Source organism: Opisthorchis viverrini, assembly GCF_000715545.1.
Source record: "Opisthorchis viverrini unplaced genomic scaffold opera_v5_123, whole genome shotgun sequence".
Taxonomy (NCBI): domain Eukaryota; kingdom Metazoa; phylum Platyhelminthes; class Trematoda; order Opisthorchiida; family Opisthorchiidae; genus Opisthorchis; species Opisthorchis viverrini.
The window spans coordinates 93,079-111,990 of NW_008751777.1; the positions used below are offsets into that span (position 1 = coordinate 93,079).

The following is an 18,912-nucleotide window of genomic DNA, read 5'->3' on the forward strand; positions in this document are numbered from 1 at the left end:
ATTCACACCTGACCGGTCGATCGATTTTTCACACGCCAGTTTGCTGACTCAACTACTTTGTTATGTTGTAACTCTACGACAAGTGATCGGAGGCCAGTAGTATTAACTCAGTCAGTATGCAAAACACAAGGGTGTACACATACCCTGTTACTGTGTGCAATTTGTTGCAAAGACACACATACACGACAAATTCCATTTCCACTGGTGTTCCGTGCACTAGTCCACAGCAGGTGTGCACTCGTGAGTGTGTTGAATTCGCATTCGAATGATGCCACACCGTGTTGGCAGAGCTCCGGAGTAGCGTACTCGATATAAAACAGATAGGTTCGAAGGAATACAGGGATGTTACAACCGTTTATTGCTACAATAGCTGTTCTCCTGGGATTTTGCTATCAAAACGCGGTTAGTCAGTTGGACAGGAGCGTGCCAAGCTATCGGATTGTTCACATCGATGGTAAGTCCTGTCCTCAATAAACGATAAAAATGTTGAGTTTTCTACTTGGTGGGACACAAGTTGTCATCTTTATTTCTATCCTGACAGAGGTTATTTAGCGTGAACTATCTGGTTGAACTGTATCACCTCTGTAAAAAAGAATCGCCGAAATACCAACGTTTAAACCGAACACTTTTGACCACTCACTGCTGTTTGCAAACAACGAAAAAGAATGTGGTCTGTCTTTGCAAAACTAGGCACCTCTGACTGTTACTGTGTCAAACGCAATGTAAACATTTAATGGGTTCTTTTCAAATGTGTATGTTTTGGCCATCGGTTCGCACAAAAACAACTGAGCACAGTCACTTGGGACCTCTTAACGAGGACACAGCTAGATTTGAGTGCCGTTTTTCGTGGTAACTAACCAAGCAAAGTTACACCGAACCCGCCCCGTCGTTTACAAGTGAAGCTTGGCTGTTGTCCAACAAAACCAACACATTTCGGCAGTCGACTAGACGATCGACTACTCATCAAGCAATAGGTTTCTTATAGAGATTTGGTGGTGGGGATGCGTGTGTGAAGTTCTAATAAAGCCATCATGATGTAGTAATATAAGTGAAAAATAAAACTGCGTGTTGAGTCTGCTCAAAAACGCACGCCTTGCGAAATACAACCGGACGGTAAAAATTCTTTACCAGGATTCCAATTTTCGTGCTCAACTTTACCATCCGTCCTCAGTTTACTAAATCTGACTGCCATTCTGTTGTTCGAGAGAATAAGTGATGTTAACATATGCTCAGCTTGGGATTAACGAGATACAAACGTTTCTTTGGGGTCCTCTGTATCTTCAGCTATTGCTCTTTTTGCGCAGAAACGCAGTTAACGGCCGGTAGAGTACGTGTCCCGGTGAGGACCTCTGGCCTTTAATTTCGCTCTTCTATTTAGGCGCATCTTGAAAACTGTAATTGATGCTTTTGAAATTATTGCTAAGATATGACGGAGAAACAAAAACTGTCTGTTTGTGGTCTTAAGTATCCACTCAGGTAGATAGAATTAGCCCGCAACAATAGGGATGATAATCGCGTGGTTAGGTAAGCCGAATTACCAGCGTTTTTAACCTGTGGTTCCTCACTCTACAGGCCATTTTGCAATGAAGCACATTGTTGGGAATATCTTGGTAATCATCTACCGTTCAGGCCAAATGCATTCGCAGATGAGTCAGAACTCGTCTCTCATTGGTATTGATCCCGTCTATCTACAGAGAGTGCAGTCTCCGTTCCATACGGTAATTTATCTGTGAACGTATCTCAAAATGTCATTTTAGAAACAGCACTGTCGAAAAGAGACGCCGCGCTCGTGAAGACTGCTTTTGTGGTGGGGACTCACTCATGTCACATTGAAGGTATCGACGATGCTCACATTCAGTGATCAACTCCAAGAACATTGTCCACAAACTATCTCCCAACGTCGACTGGTTCTCTCCAGCTAGAATGAACTAGACTTGACCGATTGTTCGGCCTAGAGTGAGCAAGAAGCGCTGTTCACCAGGTCATTCCATACTTGTGATACAGATAGGACGTGAACTAACTGGACATCTTTTGGGCTTCGTAAACCTGCAAGTGTTTTGTTAACATCTCCGAATTAGATTTTCTGGTTACTTGGTCCCTATGCGGGCTGAACCGCGCAGTGTGATGGCCGCGGTTATAAGGACTGTTGATCACTCCACAATGTCAAACGAGTTGAGCGTGGAGAAGAAGAGAACAGAATATGTAACAACCTAAGAATTCATTCCAGACGAGCCAGAATATTCCACCGTGTACTTACAACAGCGGTTTACAACACCCTGCGACAACACAGTTTACATTATTCCGACTAGGGAAATGTGGAATAATTTCCGCATCAGTGGTTCACTCACCCTCTAGTCACTCTCGTCAGAGTGAATTTATTTCATCTCCATTGGACTGAACACAGTAAAAGATACTACAGTTTCACTGAAATACATTCATTTGCAAACAAATTTGATTTTGCGAGAGACTCACCTAGAACGCAGCTGAATCTCTTATTTGTGATGTTTCCAGGCAACTGAATGTGCAGCATCAGGCCGCGATATTCGAGATATCGCGATACATGTATATATGTAATGCGCTACTCATAAAGTTGCTGAAAATTCTTCCACAGGCCACGACCGGTTTCGCCCTTTTTGGAACCCAGCAGGTAGGCGCAGTCCCCGATGTTGACGTAAACTCAGGGACTGCACCGACCTGATGAGCCACATGAATGACGAAACCGGCCGTGGGCTGTCGAAGAATTCTCAGCAACCTTATGAGTGGTGAATTACGTACACTACGGTTTCATTTCCAATATCGAAGCTACAGGGAACAAGTGGACTGATGTGACAAGCATACTATGGCACACATATCAAAACTGAAATAAAAATTGAAGCATTCTTATGCGTCACATAATCGCCCCGTTTCATCGGACTCTATGCTGGACAAGCTTATTGTAAAATGCATTCATTATTGGCTACTAGAATGAACATTCGTCAATCCACTTCTTTTTCGAACGACTTGTGTTGCATCAGTATTGCTGAGGGGCGTTCATTTTCCTCTCTAGATTTGGTGAGTAATCCGACGACTGGTAAAGAACACAAACGTTTCGGAAGCATTGAAGATGATAGCGAATTTACACAGTTCGCTGTCCACTGAACCGCGCAGTGTGATGGCCGCGGTTATAAGGACTGTTGATCACTCCACAATGTCAAACGAGTTGAGCGTGGAGAAGAAGAGAACAGAATATGTAACAACCTAAGAATTCATTCCAGACGAGCCAGAATATTCCACCGTGTACTTACAACAGCGGTTTACAACACCCTGCGACAACACAGTTTACATTATTCCGACTAGGGAAATGTGGAATAATTTCCGCATCAGTGGTTCACTCACCCTCTAGTCACTCTCGTCAGAGTGAATTTATTTCATCTCCATTGGACTGAACACAGTAAAAGATACTACAGTTTCACTGAAATACATTCATTTGCAAACAAATTTGATTTTGCGAGAGACTCACCTAGAACGCAGCTGAATCTTTGTGATGTGATGTTTCCAGGCAACTGAATGTGCAGCATCAGGCCGCGATATTCGAGATATCGCGATACATGTATATATGTAATGCGCTACTCATAAAGTTGCTGAAAATTCTTCCACAGGCCACGACCGGTTTCGCCCTTTTTGGAACCCAGCAGGTAGGCGCAGTCCCCGATGTTGACGTAAACTCAGGGACTGCACCGACCTGATGAGCCACATGAATGACGAAACCGGCCGTGGGCTGTCGAAGAATTCTCAGCAACCTTATGAGTGGTGAATTACGTACACTACGGTTTCATTTCCAATATCGAAGCTACAGGGAACAAGTGGACTGATGTGACAAGCATACTATGGCACACATATCAAAACTGAAATAAAAATTGAAGCATTCTTATGCGTCACATAATCGCCCCGTTTCATCGGACTCTATGCTGGACAAGCTTATTGTAAAATGCATTCATTATTGGCTACTAGAATGAACATTCGTCAATCCACTTCTTTTTCGAACGACTTGTGTTGCATCAGTATTGCTGAGGGGCGTTCATTTTCCTCTCTAGATTTGGTGAGTAATCCGACGACTGGTAAAGAACACAAACGTTTCGGAAGCATTGAAGATGATAGCGAATTTACACAGTTCGCTGTCCATTTTGAAAGGGACAGTATATTCCTGGGATCCAAGTAAGTAGTAGTGAAACGTTGGTTGAAATTTTTCCCACCAAAATGCAAACATTGGTAGAACTTGAAAGTGAAATTTTTCAGAAGAAAGTATTTGATGGAGCCCAATTAGTGGATGAATTTAAAGGCAATGAGTCCACGTGGTGGAAACAAATTTGCAGTTTCATATCCCTAAAACCCGGGACCATACAAATATTAGGATAAAGGGATATGAAGCTCGAGGGAGTATTACGTGGGTTCACGCTTGCTCTGCCTGTCAACATGTGTATTACTAGCACACTTCTAAGTTTGCTCGCCATATATATATATATATAACTCAGAGGTGCAGACAGCAAACTGACTTAATGTTCCCTTCTTGCGATATGCCTGAGGCCAAATTGATCTTGCCATGTTTATTAATTTCATAATATATGATGAAAACTGAGGTGCCTTCCAAATCGTATGTATCAGATTGGTTAATCCCGTCCGGTATTCACAATGCAAAACAGTATATTCCGACCTAGAGCTGCCATCTTTTTGTAATGGTTGAGGCTCGACTCCGCAATATTCCTGAATTCAACACTGGCTTCAACTCGGCTGTTTAGGGTTCATTCATAACAAGGAAGCGAATGGCTTACACCCCGACGATGAACAGCGGGACCCCGTACTGTAAGGAATGGTTGTACAAGGCAACCTGCAGACAAAATCGTGCTGACCTATACAATAGAATTGTGAAAGCATTGTTTCTCTTGTGCGACCAGTACTCTCATATTTGTGGAAACGGCGATGCTTTCCCTAGAAAGGACGGTTTAGAAAATGTCAACCTTAAATACCGTGGTCTCTAGATGCCCAGCGGCTGACTGTGATCGCCGGCGCATTAGTCAGTATGGTGGGAAAACTGTTAAAATTAGAGGACTTATTCCTCTTTAGAAAGCTTTTGCAGCGAGCAACGGCACTACAGTTCATGCATGCATCGGGCTGGACAGGTTCCATGCAATTAAGTGCGCCAGAGTATTGGGTCATGGGGCTCCGAGAATGATTCCTCAAGAAAACTCTTACAAGCGCTAGCTAATGGTTCACAATTTTGAATCCGAACGCAAAGAAAAAAGCACCAGGCAATACTCGACATACTGCTACTACCTTGTGGGTTGAACTATTGAGAAAAGGGTTCGAGGTGGGTACCTCAACCAAACCACTTTTTTCAGCCTGGACAACCAAGTAATATTGCTCTCTCTTGAAGTTCTTCGTTCAGTGGCCTACATCTATCGTATACTCTATTGTGGTCAAACCATCCACTAGTCCCCTAACCACTGTATTAACTATCGCACAGAAAAATAAAACGAAATAGTCTCTTACAAATCTTCAAATATTTGATGCATGCTGCAGTTAAATAGAACAAAGGGTTTCTCTTGCTGAAACGTTGCTTCCCCTTTCTGTTGATGCACGAAGTATAAAAGACCCCACGTCAACGGCACAGGTCATGTTGCTTAGGATGAGCTCAGAAGTACGTTTCTGTTATCTGGCAGTTTTGACGCAATGGCTCATGAAATCAACGCTGTGGGATTTGCACTAAACCACAAGGCCGAAAGTGCTTTACCAGACAGGATCTAAATATGCAGTTGCATCTGCGCTGTGTGGTTGTCTGCATCACTTAAGATCAACGTAGATCGATGCGATAGATGGCGTTTATTTGTTATTTCAGCATGCGTCTAACGGACTGCAGTTCTGAATCTGTAAAGGACGGGTTTTACCAAGATCTGTCGTGACTGCTTCGGTTAGTAAGAAGAATGGATATAATGAGTCTGGTGGATGGTGTGGAAGGCAAAGTTATACTACTGAGCACGGAAGGAGCACAGTTAGGTGGTAGATTTGGAGTCTGTATTCAGCTTATGGATAACGGGAAGCGACTTCTTTAGTTGTATGCGGAACATCGTCTGTTTCTGGTCGGTATAGCATTCAACACAAGATTTCACACCTTATAACTTAAAAGCTACAATGCGCAAACCAGTCTTGGATTCAGCTACACCTTGTGCCGGTCAGTTACCAAAGCAGAGCTTCAGTTAGAGATTGCTGTTCCTCCTGGACTGTGCAACTTTACTGCAGTCCCTTCATTGTGAGGGTCCGGCTATCACTTCACCTTCAGTTAGGGTTATGCATGCCAAAGCAGAGCGAGTCCGTTCGCCGACATCAACTGGTTTCGGTAGCCAAACGATATACATGGCCGACCTGACGCATGGTCGTGCTGATGAAGGAGATTGAAGGCTGAATTGACGCAAGTCAAGGAAGCTATGCTCCTAAATTTTATAACTTTTTGTCCAGACCATCCGACTCAACTAAATGAGCGGTGGATATCACCAAGGTCAGTAAATCTCACTGCTGCCAGAATGTCATAACAGAAACTGGCGGCTACGATGACGTGCTCAGTTCCATCGAACGCCTTATGTTCAAGAGCAGGAAGAACGTTTGAGGATTCTAGTGGTGTGAAGAGACCAAGGAACAATAGAAGACTTAATGAATATAATAGCTGTATCCTGTTTCAGCTCACCTGATCACGCGGCCGTACTACGTTACATAATTTTTTTGGTTACCTTACTCTAACTTTCGCTGGCTAGTTTTATGAAACTGATAATGTTGCAAACAGCGGTTAACCTCTAAAATACTGTGTACTCACGGTTAGCCTAACCGAAACAGTAAAACAACCCAGTATTGAGCGAACTCTTTTTCCCAACTCTCATCTGCTGCAAAACGTGTAGAACAAAGTAAGATAGACAGTAGCAAAGTGCAGCCTCAGAAAGGAGCCTAACATGACAGTCAGTAAAACAGTGGAAGTCTTGGGCTAATGCTGAATTCATTCTGAGCACAGAGCAATGCCTTTGATCAATTAATCAATAATGTCTTGAGAAACTTGGGTCGCTTACGCTGATGATGGCTGAATTTCGGTACCGCACCTGGTTGTATGCTACTTCTTCGCAATCGATGAAAAGAACATTTTGTTGGTTGAACCCAATTCGCTACTCGCGTCACGAAGTAGTATAGTAATTCGCTTAGGGAAGTTTTTTCCGGTTCTATCCGTTCTCCCACCGCATCCACGGACGTGCCAATGAATACAACGGTCGGTAAATAAAGGTAATTTTAACGCTTTGATCTGTGAGATTAGGACTGAGTTGCATAGCAGTGGTAAAGTAGCCTATGTAGCCGATGTAAGGATGTTCACGGATGACCGACTTCCTTGAGGCGATCAGTTCTGAGACGAATTTGTCACATGAACTTGTGTGTGTTACTCAGAAATACTATAAGGGAAATTTTCGAAATTTACTACACGTTTGACCAACCGACTTTCAGCATTGACCAGATTCAGTGCAAAAGTTAGCCTGGGTGTGCACAGCGAACGTCTCCAACAATCTGGACAGGAAAAGAAATTTATTTACCATCACTTTGACGTAAATTTACGGCAAACAGGACGTTGCCACCTAAAAAATAACACACTACTCACAAGGTTACTGCAAAACTCAGGCCAGTTTGAAAACACATGCCGCACCGAGTCATCGAACTCCGATTGCAATTGTTTCCACAGCTTTTTAAGTTACAACCAAGAAAAGGTTTGTCATTTCACCAGGAATTCGGTTACCACTGCACACTATCAGAAGCTACGGACAAATTGTTAAAAAATTGACAAAGTCGGGGGCCAGTAGGCAGAACTCGAACTGATGGATTCCATATTGATAATTACAGGGTGCTGTTACTGTTTCCGTTGAATTCTAAAGTGCAGTTTGATGCGCGTAAACCAGACTAGTCTGTTCAACAGATCTCCCCCTAAGTGGTATGAGGCGCCTTCTCACATGCCAAAGCTAGACCACGATTGCTGACAAGATACAACGAATCTCAATCAATCTTTCCATAGCACTCACGTCCTACAAGGGAGACTCGATTGCTTTTAATCGTAATGGAATATCCGGGTAACTTCAGAGGCCCATAATCACAGTATTGATTAAAAGAGACCCTACAAGCTCCAGTCCCAACTAAAAATTTGGTGTACCAGGGCCATTGATGGACCGGATCTGCGAGATGAACATGTTTAACCTTGTGCCGATAGACATTACCAAGTTCACTGGTCTAGCCACAACGAGCCATCAAATGAATCGGAAGACCAGATACTTTCGTCGATTTTTTGGTGGGGGGTATTTAGTGATTGACAGATTAGCCCGAAAGTGCAGGCGTCATATAAGCGGGCAAATGAACCAAGGACAAAAAATAGCACTCGGACATCTGGACGGCCGCTAAAGAATACTCCAGATTACTTGAGATCACGTGTGACATGAGGAAAAATGAGCCCTATAGAAACTTTCAAACTGCTGAGGTTCACGTTGACAAGTTAGCTGAGATTTCGGGAGCTTTGCCCGTTTGATGATTCCTAGAGAGGTGTAACCGGTGGATTTCTGGAAATCATCCCGCTGCTTATCAAGCGAATAAAATGGACTACTTAAACAGCACTTAGTAGACAAACGGCCCCAACTCTGCCAGGCCGTTAGCACAAACACCATTTTCGTAAAATAAGCAACTTTTCAGTTGGATTACTCTGATTAAGTTAACGTAAGAAGGAATGCTCTCTCACTAAAGGTCAAGCTCACCTGATATCTTGAAGTGTATTTCAGTGGTCAAGTCCCCCAGAAGCGATCATCTGGTAAAGTACTCCCTGGGATGGTCTATACAGGTGGATCTACCGTGCTAATAATTATTCGCTTTGATCTAGTTAGTGGTGTACATAGTAAATCGCACGGTGATGATCTATGTCAAGCTGGATACGTTCACTAACCACTAAGAAGACGGAACGTAAATGCCTTATTTTTATGGCAACATGTTCATGTTGACTGCTTTTTATTTCGTCATAACTAGATGACTTGCCACAGGACCACATTGTTCCCTCAAAGCGAATCCAATTAATTTTTTAGCGAGTTATGTGTCAAAACCTGCCGGTAGGAAATTTTCAAAGTCCTAAAACTTAGCAGCAGTATATATATCGGCAAATTTCTCTATGGTGTCAAAAATTGTTAGCTCTATTTGCCATTGATCAAATGGCTTGCCAGTTGCCACGCTCGTCGAAAAAATCAACAGACACCTGATCGAGGCCCACTCAAGGTAACTACTGCAAAAACTCACCAGCTTAGGACAATGAAACGAATGCTGTAAGAAACATTAAATCGCAACCAACCATTGCATCAAGAAAGCAATAATTATAGTCGTTCCATTTCTTCAAATGTTGCCTGACAGGATTCCACGGACAGCTTTTATCCTAATCATGTTTAGGATTAAAGGTTTTCTGATTTTAAACCAAAGCGAAGTTGCGTTGACTGACACCTATTTTTCAGTTTGCTTTAGGGGCTATAGAGCATCAGTGATGTGGTTGTTTCTAACGGTGATGATGAGTGGTCTTCATCTTGCCTTTCACTGAATCAATATTTCGTTGTAAGCCGTCGGAATAGTTCCGTAATCAATACCCCAAACCTAACTTGCCAAATGCTTCACCATTAGAACTGTACACTTGTTCCAACACAGTCAACACGACTACGGGGATAAGTAGAGTTTATAGGAGCCCGACCTCGACATCGCCGCAGCCAATGAACGATAGTCAGAATAGTCAAAGATAGCCAAAGATAGTCAGTCCCGGAAAGAGTGATGTCGAAAGATAATGGCCATGTTTGGCTCAGGCATTGCAGACAGTCTGTGGACACGCAAAGGCTATGAATGCCAAGTGGTTGTTTATGGAATCCGTGGTTTTGGAGTCACTTCTCGATTTGTAAAGGTCGGATGGTACAATCAAAAATGATTGCAGTTCGGACAACTTGCACCAATCGTGTGGTAATATCATCATTGTCAGCTGTAATAACCTCGTACTTGTCGTACGATGGTTGTAGCTGCCACAGTTTCGTGCACCGATGGTTCGGGGAGATGGCTTAGGAAGCTGCGCTTTAGAGGCGGGAGCTGATAAATTAGTGTGTAAATACAGCACTGTAGGTGGACTGTTAACTTGGGGGGGATTAGGAAGGGAGCTGTTCATTGAAGGTGATAACTTGGATACATGAGCGCCGTTGAAGGCGCGACTGAGCCATGTCCGACAACGTCTCTAACCATTGATATGGCCGAATTTGTTGCGTCCATGATTGCACACCAAAGTTTCCAGGGATATCGTTTTGATAAAACACCTGAAAAGAATAATGTCTACAGGTGTGTTTTCCATACGGAGGATCTTCGTTACAGCGTTTTAATAATGCATCTGAATAGCAGTTACTTTGTACCGTCGTTCACAGTTGTATCCTGCAAACATGGTGGAGCTGACACACTAACCCATACACGTAGCTTGGTTTCGAAGTTGGAAGGCATATGACCTGACTTCCATGTTCAAAATTCAGCTCCATAAGGAACACCTACAAGAGGGTTGATGTGAATGAGAGAAAATGTTAAGTGACACGGAAAGGCTATCGGCAGACTCAAAGCGATGTTGCTGAAAAATGTTAGTGGCGGTTTACACATTTTTCGTAGTCAAGAGGCGCGTGCTAATTGCAGAGTCTAAGAATGGTTTTGAACCGGATGTTGCTTTTTATCGGACTCTTTGTCTTACTCAACAGAAAGAGGAAATTAACTTAAAGAGATGATTTTCACACTTGTAAGCCTTATACAGTGTATAAAGAAGAAGGTAAAGTCAAAACACCTACAAAATTCCTGCCTTATATATCCATTTTTACCCAGCAAATCTGTGCTGCGCCTGTCACTCGACGAGTTCCACAAAGTTGATCAGGTGATTTGGTCCTTATCCCAGAAGTATGGGGAATCGTGCAGTTCAGTAAACGGAAGTAAAGTAAGTTGTGGAAAGGCGAACTCGATAGGCATGAGTCATTTTATCATCAAGAAGTATTCCCTTGGATTTGAATACACTCTTAAGGGAAAGAAATTTTTCAGGCCGTATTAAAATCTTGCGTTTTTTTAAAATTTTCTTGAGTACTAATTTGGAGCGACCATACTGGAAAAATCACAAACGAGAGATTCAGCTAGGTTCCAGGTGAGTCTCTCGCAAAACCAAATGAGTTTGCAAATAAGTGTATTTCGCTAACCATACTAGTCCTCCACTAAGCCAAACGACTGTTGATTTGACCGAGGATGACTACTGGATGCTCATGTAAACGTTTTCTTCAGCTATACACAATAGTTGCAACATATCCCCACGTGAAGTTACCACACCACGATTTGGCAGGTCATGTATTTGCTTTATAACGTTCCCACGATACCAGCGATTATGAGTGCGAAGTTTTTTCCTAAGATGTGGCTAGTCTCATCCTTTCTAAATCTTTCATAAACGCGCTCAACTTTCGTGTAGCTAGATCGGAATTCCGAGCGAACAGCCTGCCTTATTCGGTGTGACTGAGGAAATCTGTTAGTTTCACAACGGCTTGACAATGAAATCGGTTTGCTATATCCTGGTGAGTATAGTTTTAGAGGAAAGATCTGACCTGAAAGATAAGAATGCAATATTAAATTCTGTAGGCAATGAATCAGTCTGAAGCTGTGTTGTTTCAGGCTACCATTGGACTTGAGTAGTGTCACGGATACTACCGACAAACAACTGTTGTACTGCTTGATTTCAAGGAAGCTTTTGACTAAGGTCTAAGCAAAATAGTTTTGCACATATATTTGGACAGTGAAAGGAGTCCGTGCAGCTCGTACTATTTTTATTAAAATTTTTGGTAGAAGTAAGTTCAGAGCGAGCTGTTTCGAGGTTTTTCCATTGGTAGATTTGACCAGGATTGCATTGTACAGTATGAGTTTAGAAATCTAGCTATAGAAACTGTACATCAAGGAAGGTTAACTGACATCATCTAGGCAGAACACCACCAGTCCGCACAATGCACTCTTATTAGCAAGCATCTTGCAACTTTATGTTGTAAAGCTCCATTTCGCGACTTTCGATTCCTTTGTGTTTTTTTTCGGAACCTCAGAAGGAAAAGCATGAGTTTACTGTCCAGGTTTCGTAACTCGGTGGCCACATAACCTGTGATTGAATTGCGTCGGAGAAAGTCAATCCACGCAACACTGTTGTGCAAAATCAGGTGATTTATGATGTCAAAATAAATTTTGTTGAAGCTAGAGGTTTGTCTATGCAAGCCAACTTTAAGACCATTCCTGAAGGTTTGGCCGACATTTTTGTTTCATTGCCACAAAACAGAAAGGCTTTCTTGAATGTAACGGAACAATGTCTTAGAAAAAACCTTGACAAACACTCTTAATACAGCTGAGTTGAGATTCATTTCACAGATGTTGCGTGTCAAGACAACGCCACACAGTAAACTCACTTCCGTCACCGGGAATCTCACACACATCTTTGTGCGGTCAGGTGTGACTGGGAATTCTGGGAATACGTACGTATGAACGTCAAAAATAGCTTATCGTATCCCCAATTCGGCTGCAAAATACCTTGTGCTCGTGGTTACTCAACTGGAGACAACTCAAATTCTTGGATTGTTTGTTGGCCGGAAGTTAAAACATTTGACCTTTTGCTGATAGCTTCCTTTCACGCGCCGCCGATGTGTTGCAGCTGAAGACGAATCGGGAGTAAAAGTGACAACCATCGTGGGGTGCATACCGACTACCGACCGTTCCAGAGTTCCGAATGTTGTAATCTACATATGGGGGTTTTGAGGGAGGTGTATTTTTCAGTTTCACATCACTCTCGTTTTTGAACAGCAGTCTCCCTGTCCTGGCGCAATTATTCATGTGAATCCACACCAAAGGGGGGAAGAAAGCACTGGACTCGAGTCGCGCTCTTGTTAGAGCTCATCAGCAGTGCATATCCGATGGCCGTGCAAGCGTTTGAACTCTGGACACCTGACATGCGAGGCGAACGTGTTACCACTATTCCACCAGCGCACGTGGGACGCATCTGAATTCTCACGTCTGAACGGGTGAACGTGTTCGCAGTTGAGTGATGTGATTAGTATGCCCGACACATTATCGATGCGACCACCCAGTAACTCTAACAAGAGCGAAACTCGAATCCCCCCTTTGATGTGAATTCACATGAATAATTGCGTCAGGACAGGAGGACCACTCTTCAAAACGAGAGTGACGTGAAACTAAACAATAATGTTGTCTGCTTGGGGTGTTTCATTCATTCACTTGCTTTCACGTACTGTTTCCACCCTTTTGCATATAAAACAGTGGAATTTATCACCATCACGGTAACATAAATACGGACAGATTTTTCGTGCTAAAAATATTGACTGGGTAATGAACCGATGTTCTATCATTTCGGTTCAATCTTCCCTTGATTCTCATTTTACAGCAGTCAGAGTTCAGGAGGATGAAACCTCGAAGCAACAATCCTGAGTTCGTCTAACAATTCTTCGCAGCTGAGTAAAGGGAGTGAGCAGACATTCAATATCCACTCAGGAGTTCATAGTCCCTTAGTGACCCCAGACATACGGTGATAAGCACGCCAAAAAAGTCCTTAGTTATTTCAAGTGCAGTTACTTATAATTTGGAACAAGGGATTGCTTTGCCCATGGACACAAGCATTAGTAGTTGCTGTTCACGCAGAAGGGATCTTTTTCTTTGAGCCGAATGCAAGTAGGTGATATTTTTTACACATTCTCCCCCACAAGAAAAGTAACACCCGCAATAGAGTTATTTTCACTGCTTTCTGTCATCTTTTTCTTATGAGAAGAATCCTTGTCTGAAATTCTGAAAACTTTTATCAATCGTTTTACATGTAAACAAAAAATAGATGGGCCAATGTTCCATTTATACGATTTCACCGTTCTCGTGTATAAAAGTCCACAAAATGACCTACGAATTTTCGCAATCGATTTTTACTGCCTGGCTTTCACTTGACTGAACTGTAGATCCGTGTTTCTTCCATATTCGATTCAGATTGGCTGTCAGTTCTCATCGGTTTCCCTCCTGGTTCCCCTCGATGATGTCTTTTTCACCGCAAACTCAAAAGCCTTTCGAAGTGGACTGTACGCTTGTCTGACAGACGGCACATCTTCCGAATGTACGCTTCGTCAAGTAAGAATATTTGGCTACTGTGTGATAAACGGATTATTCCGGCTTTGAAATTTGGCGTTTTGCAGCATGATCGCTTCACGTCACGTCTTCAGTCTGAAAAGTTTTGCCATGGAATGAGGCCGTTTACTGCTTCTTCCTGTTTGACCAGAATAAATCCGGGACCGGGATCTGGCTTGTTTGATGATAAAGCACCGATTTCCTAATGCACAGTTTGGAAACTAAATGATTACAACACCTGCTTTTGGCCATTTGATATCGTCCAGGATTTTATTTCGGACAAAAAGCCCCGCAATAACTGGGGTTCGGGATTTTCACGCCACAATATGAAGGAAAAAGTCGATGTGATAGTGACGGTGACAACAAAATAAAAAACAGGTTGAACGAGACTCTGGCTTTTCGGTTTCTGAAAGTGACGTTTTCTAAAACAACCATTGATTGACATTTTAGGTGGGGCACTAATAAACGAAGCACTATTGAAAGCTTTGATTTTGCCCTATTTTTTTTATCTTATCAAGGCTGCTGATTTGCGTGGACCACCAAAAACACACTGGAAAGATTTGGCGCACCGTCCTGTCACCGACTACTCTCAAGTGGTGGGGCTCGTCACCAGTAACCGGTATCTATACGTAGCAACCCGGTTTGGCAATAACAGTGGTTCGAAGAACGTTATTATGCGGATAGCCGCAGAATCAGAAACTTCATTGAAAGCATCAGGCCCGAAGATGATCGAAACTCCTGTTGGCTCCAACTGGATTATGCAGGATGGTAAGTGGGGCTCGCTTATTGGAGGAAATCTGCTCAAGTATGTCCACAATAGTCGCATAAGGAAACCATGCTTCTTTGCTTTGCTGCTTTCAGTGGATATTCTCGCTGATCCTGTCTCGTTATGGCACCTCATTAGAATCGCACCGGGAATTCTCTTTCTATCGAGTATACACGTTGCCTATCAGTAACGTAAAAGGCAGGCATCAGATCAAGGTACTGACGAATTTTGATGGAAGGACTCACTGTTACTGTCGTTGATGAAACTGTTGATGGGGATGGCGACAGGCAGAACGGTGAAAACAGTTACTACGATAACGATTACTAAGACACTGATGACAGCCATGTCTACGGTTACAATTCTAATGATGACGATTATGTTACTGATAACGATAATGATGATGGTGATGATGATGAGACCGGTACGTACACCTCCATCTCTGCAAGTAATTCCAATCTTATTCAGTCAAACATGCGAAGAAAAGTTAAAAGGATACTGGATCTACACCTGATGTTAATGTCGGTAGAAATTTTATTCACGTGGACATTATGCACACCTGTAATAAGAAAGATGTTCATACTAGCATTTTAGTAGATGTGACGCCTTGAAAAAGGATAGTACTTCTCCTTCTTGCTTATATGAGTTCGTAGTAGATGATGATAGCTGGTATCATAGACGGCTACCATCTGCCACATTTTCCCACTCCAAACTCAGCCATCAAAGAACATTGGTGAGCTTAATCCTCGCTTTTCCGTGGCAAAAGATAGCGACAGCGACAGTTCAATTTATATCTTTCTAAATGAATTCACCTAGGACTCACCTCTTCTACCGTAAACTCTGTCAGAACGCTTAAAAAAAACCTCATCGCGCACCAAATGGTGGCAAACAGCATAAATGGTTTGGTGACTCTAATAATGCGGATCGGTCCGGGCACTCATTCAGCCAAGACTATTAGCAGGGGCAACCTCGTGACAGTCATTTGAAAGCAAAAAGATTAATGAACGTTTTGGCCGATTATTAGAGAACGGTGTGGAAATAGTGTACACCAACTTGACGAGATATACTACTCACGGACTACTGAAAACTGGGCTTCATTCCTCTCGAGGTTCAGTCTGCAGGCAAAGTTCCTGACTTTTCGCCAAGTTTATATCTTATTGTAGAACCAATTAAGCGTAGTTTGCAACATGAACTTTTTTAAACATTAAATTAGTTTTAACAAGGATCACTCGCTGGTTTACTCGCTTATGATATCCTCTAACTGAATGTTCTTACAAAGGCTGTTTTACGTCTCAGTTGGTATAATTTTTGGAATTTTGTGGTGTATTTTACTGGCGGAACAAATTAAATAAATAAAGTGAAGATCAATCAATCCACACTCTAGAGCCAGACTAATCCGGTAACCCAAACCCTGTGTTGCTTGACAAAGTGTACAAACACCCCTGAAAGTGACGTCATTGTCCGTTTGTAAAAGCGTTTGTAGACATGAAGACTATTTCTCTTTCGAAAAAGCTTATTCGTGCGTATATTTCCTCCTAAGTTATGTAAAACTGATCATCAGATACTCTAGGTGGCTGTGGCAAAGGCACCGAAACTCACCCGGATTAGTTTCTGCCGGGACACAACTGTCTCATGGCTTTTTGATACATCCGAAGGATTCATTCAATATTTGGTTAAAAACACAGATTCTGTCAGTTGGGCTTCCAGTTCGACAGTTGACTGAATGAAATAGAAAGTGGGGTACTTTATAGCTATGTTTTCATCCATAGTCAGCGCTGCCGTCTAGTTGAGCGCGACCTTGTAGCTCTGCCTCGGGTGTTTACAAGGGAACTTTGCACTTTGCGCCTGTAAACCAAGTGATCAGAAAGACCCGATTATCCCTCGGGTCACCTGTTGGTTGAGGGTGTGAACTCAGCGCACCGTTTTAACTTTGTTTGGTTTGGTTGACACTGGATAAGTTACCCGTTGCCAGCATTCCTCGCCTTCGGCAATGGAGAATATCCTCAAAAAGCATAACACCAGCTACCTGGATGCATTGGCTTGGATCTAGCTTAGCGTACCTCTTTAGAAATTCCTTCTTTGCTGCAGTTCTGCTGATAGATACCTAGAGTCCGCCCACAATAGTGCTCAGTTCTCTCTTAGATGGAGAGATTTCCGGAACGCTTATAGGAACTTGTCCAGGGACTGTGCAGTGGCAAGTTATGAAATATATATATATATATATATATATATATATATATCATTTGATGGATGAACACGAATGTAACGCAAAATCAAAATGTGTTTTCAAGTCAAGGCTTTCTTGTAATGCGGCCCGATGAAAGTCTACTAAGGCATTTCCTCAAGAAAGAAATAAACCAAAACGAGTCAAAAGGATAGTGGTTGTTGGTCGCGAGCCTCAAATCCAAGTAAGTTGGTTGCACGTTTGTTGTTCTCTGTCCGCTTAGTCGTCACCTTCGTTCAAAACAACTCACTCGCACGAGCCTCATAAGTTTTCATACTGAGCTTGGGACAGTCGCTTTCCTTACCTTACAGTGTAAGCGTACCTACGTTTTCTCCCTACTTTCAAATTTGTTCGATTTATCGATGGGTGAAAGGCCCAATCTCTAACGCTCTTCTTTAAAAGTATGACCCCAAAGTATTGCCGTATTGTGTGCACCGTCCACACACACATCACTGAAATCTGAGGAATTCTAGTATGCTTATAGGTGCGCGGGTTCTACGCCTAAATCTGCGATATTGTTCTGCTTTGTGTGGCTTCAGAGCTGAAGGGAAATAGTCCAATAATCGGGACTGTTTAATGTGTAAACGGAGACCTACAAAACTTTGACTGAGGTTATTCATCTGGATCTCTTTTAAACAATTGACTGGTAGGTATTTACTTCCTTGATCCCACAGAAGAAGTGAATGCCGTCTGGCTGGCTCCATAAGTTGACATGTGAATGCCGAACACAAGCAAAATCTTACCAACATCTTCTTTTGATTATTTTTTGGTATTTTGTGAACTGCGGCACTCGCTCAGAATTCTACTGGGCATTACTTACTCGCTGCACTCTGATCTACCCAAATTTATGTAAGCGCCTAAGATGCACTTCAAGCTTAAGCCAGTTTCGTGTGAGCATTTTCTTATTGCAGCTCCATTGGCGCTACTGTTGAAAGAAAGGGGGTCTTTGCTGCGGGTTATTTATTAGAAAATGCTAACTGACCAGTTACAGACTAGTGGCCAGGGGAGCAAAACTCACATTTGCATCTTATTTATTAAAGCTGAACATCCATCTTCTGCTGGTCACGTCTTCTTGAAATTTCCTGGATATCCATTGACTCCAATCATTCATTGCTCAAATCCACGCAAATGCTACAAAGCGACTCCACGAATTCCGCAACAGATCTCCCTTTTCAAGAGACGCAGAGCAAATTTACAAGAAGAAAACATACTACTCGCATGCCTCCTCATCAGTAGTATCACCGTTACACTGTATTCGTTACGCTGTACTGTGACGGCTGGTCATTGGCTTGTTTGCTGAGCTGGGCAACTTGATTGCAAACGTTTCATCACCAATCGAGATGACATCATCAGTGCGTTATTGGGGAGCGTAGTAGTGCGTAATGGTAGGTTAGTGGTTACAGTTCACGAACACTAACCCACCGCTACGCACAACTACCCTATCCAATAACGCACTGATGATGTCACCTCGATTATTGATGAAACGTTTGCAATCAAATTGCCCAGCTCAGTGGACAAGCCAACGACCATCTACGCTACCTGAGCTACCGACATTTTCCTCTATAGAAAACATGTTAACGTGGCTCGACCTGATTTGAGCTGACAGTACACAAGCTCAAATGACACTAGCGGGGATTTGAAATGCGAAATCTCAGTTTTTCATCCTGTTCACTCCTTCAACTATTTATTTTGACGAAACGTT

At 42.7% G+C, this 18,912-nt stretch overlaps 1 protein-coding gene across 1 annotated transcript in view; it reads left to right on the forward strand.

Moving 5' to 3' along the window:
- Window positions 1–332: 332 nt before the first annotated feature.
- T265_13935 (hypothetical protein) overlaps window positions 333–18,912 on the forward strand; it is a gene marked incomplete at both ends in the record, with an annotated part of 47,926 nt that continues 29,346 nt past the window's right edge. Inside the window, 5 exons of the mRNA XM_009171239.1 lie at window positions 333–454; window positions 4,074–4,194; window positions 10,915–11,023; window positions 14,089–14,226; window positions 14,742–14,991. Coding sequence (XP_009169503.1) covers window positions 343–454; window positions 4,074–4,194; window positions 10,915–11,023; window positions 14,089–14,226; window positions 14,742–14,991 — 730 coding nt within the window. The remainder of the gene's footprint in view (window positions 455–4,073; window positions 4,195–10,914; window positions 11,024–14,088; window positions 14,227–14,741; window positions 14,992–18,912) is intronic.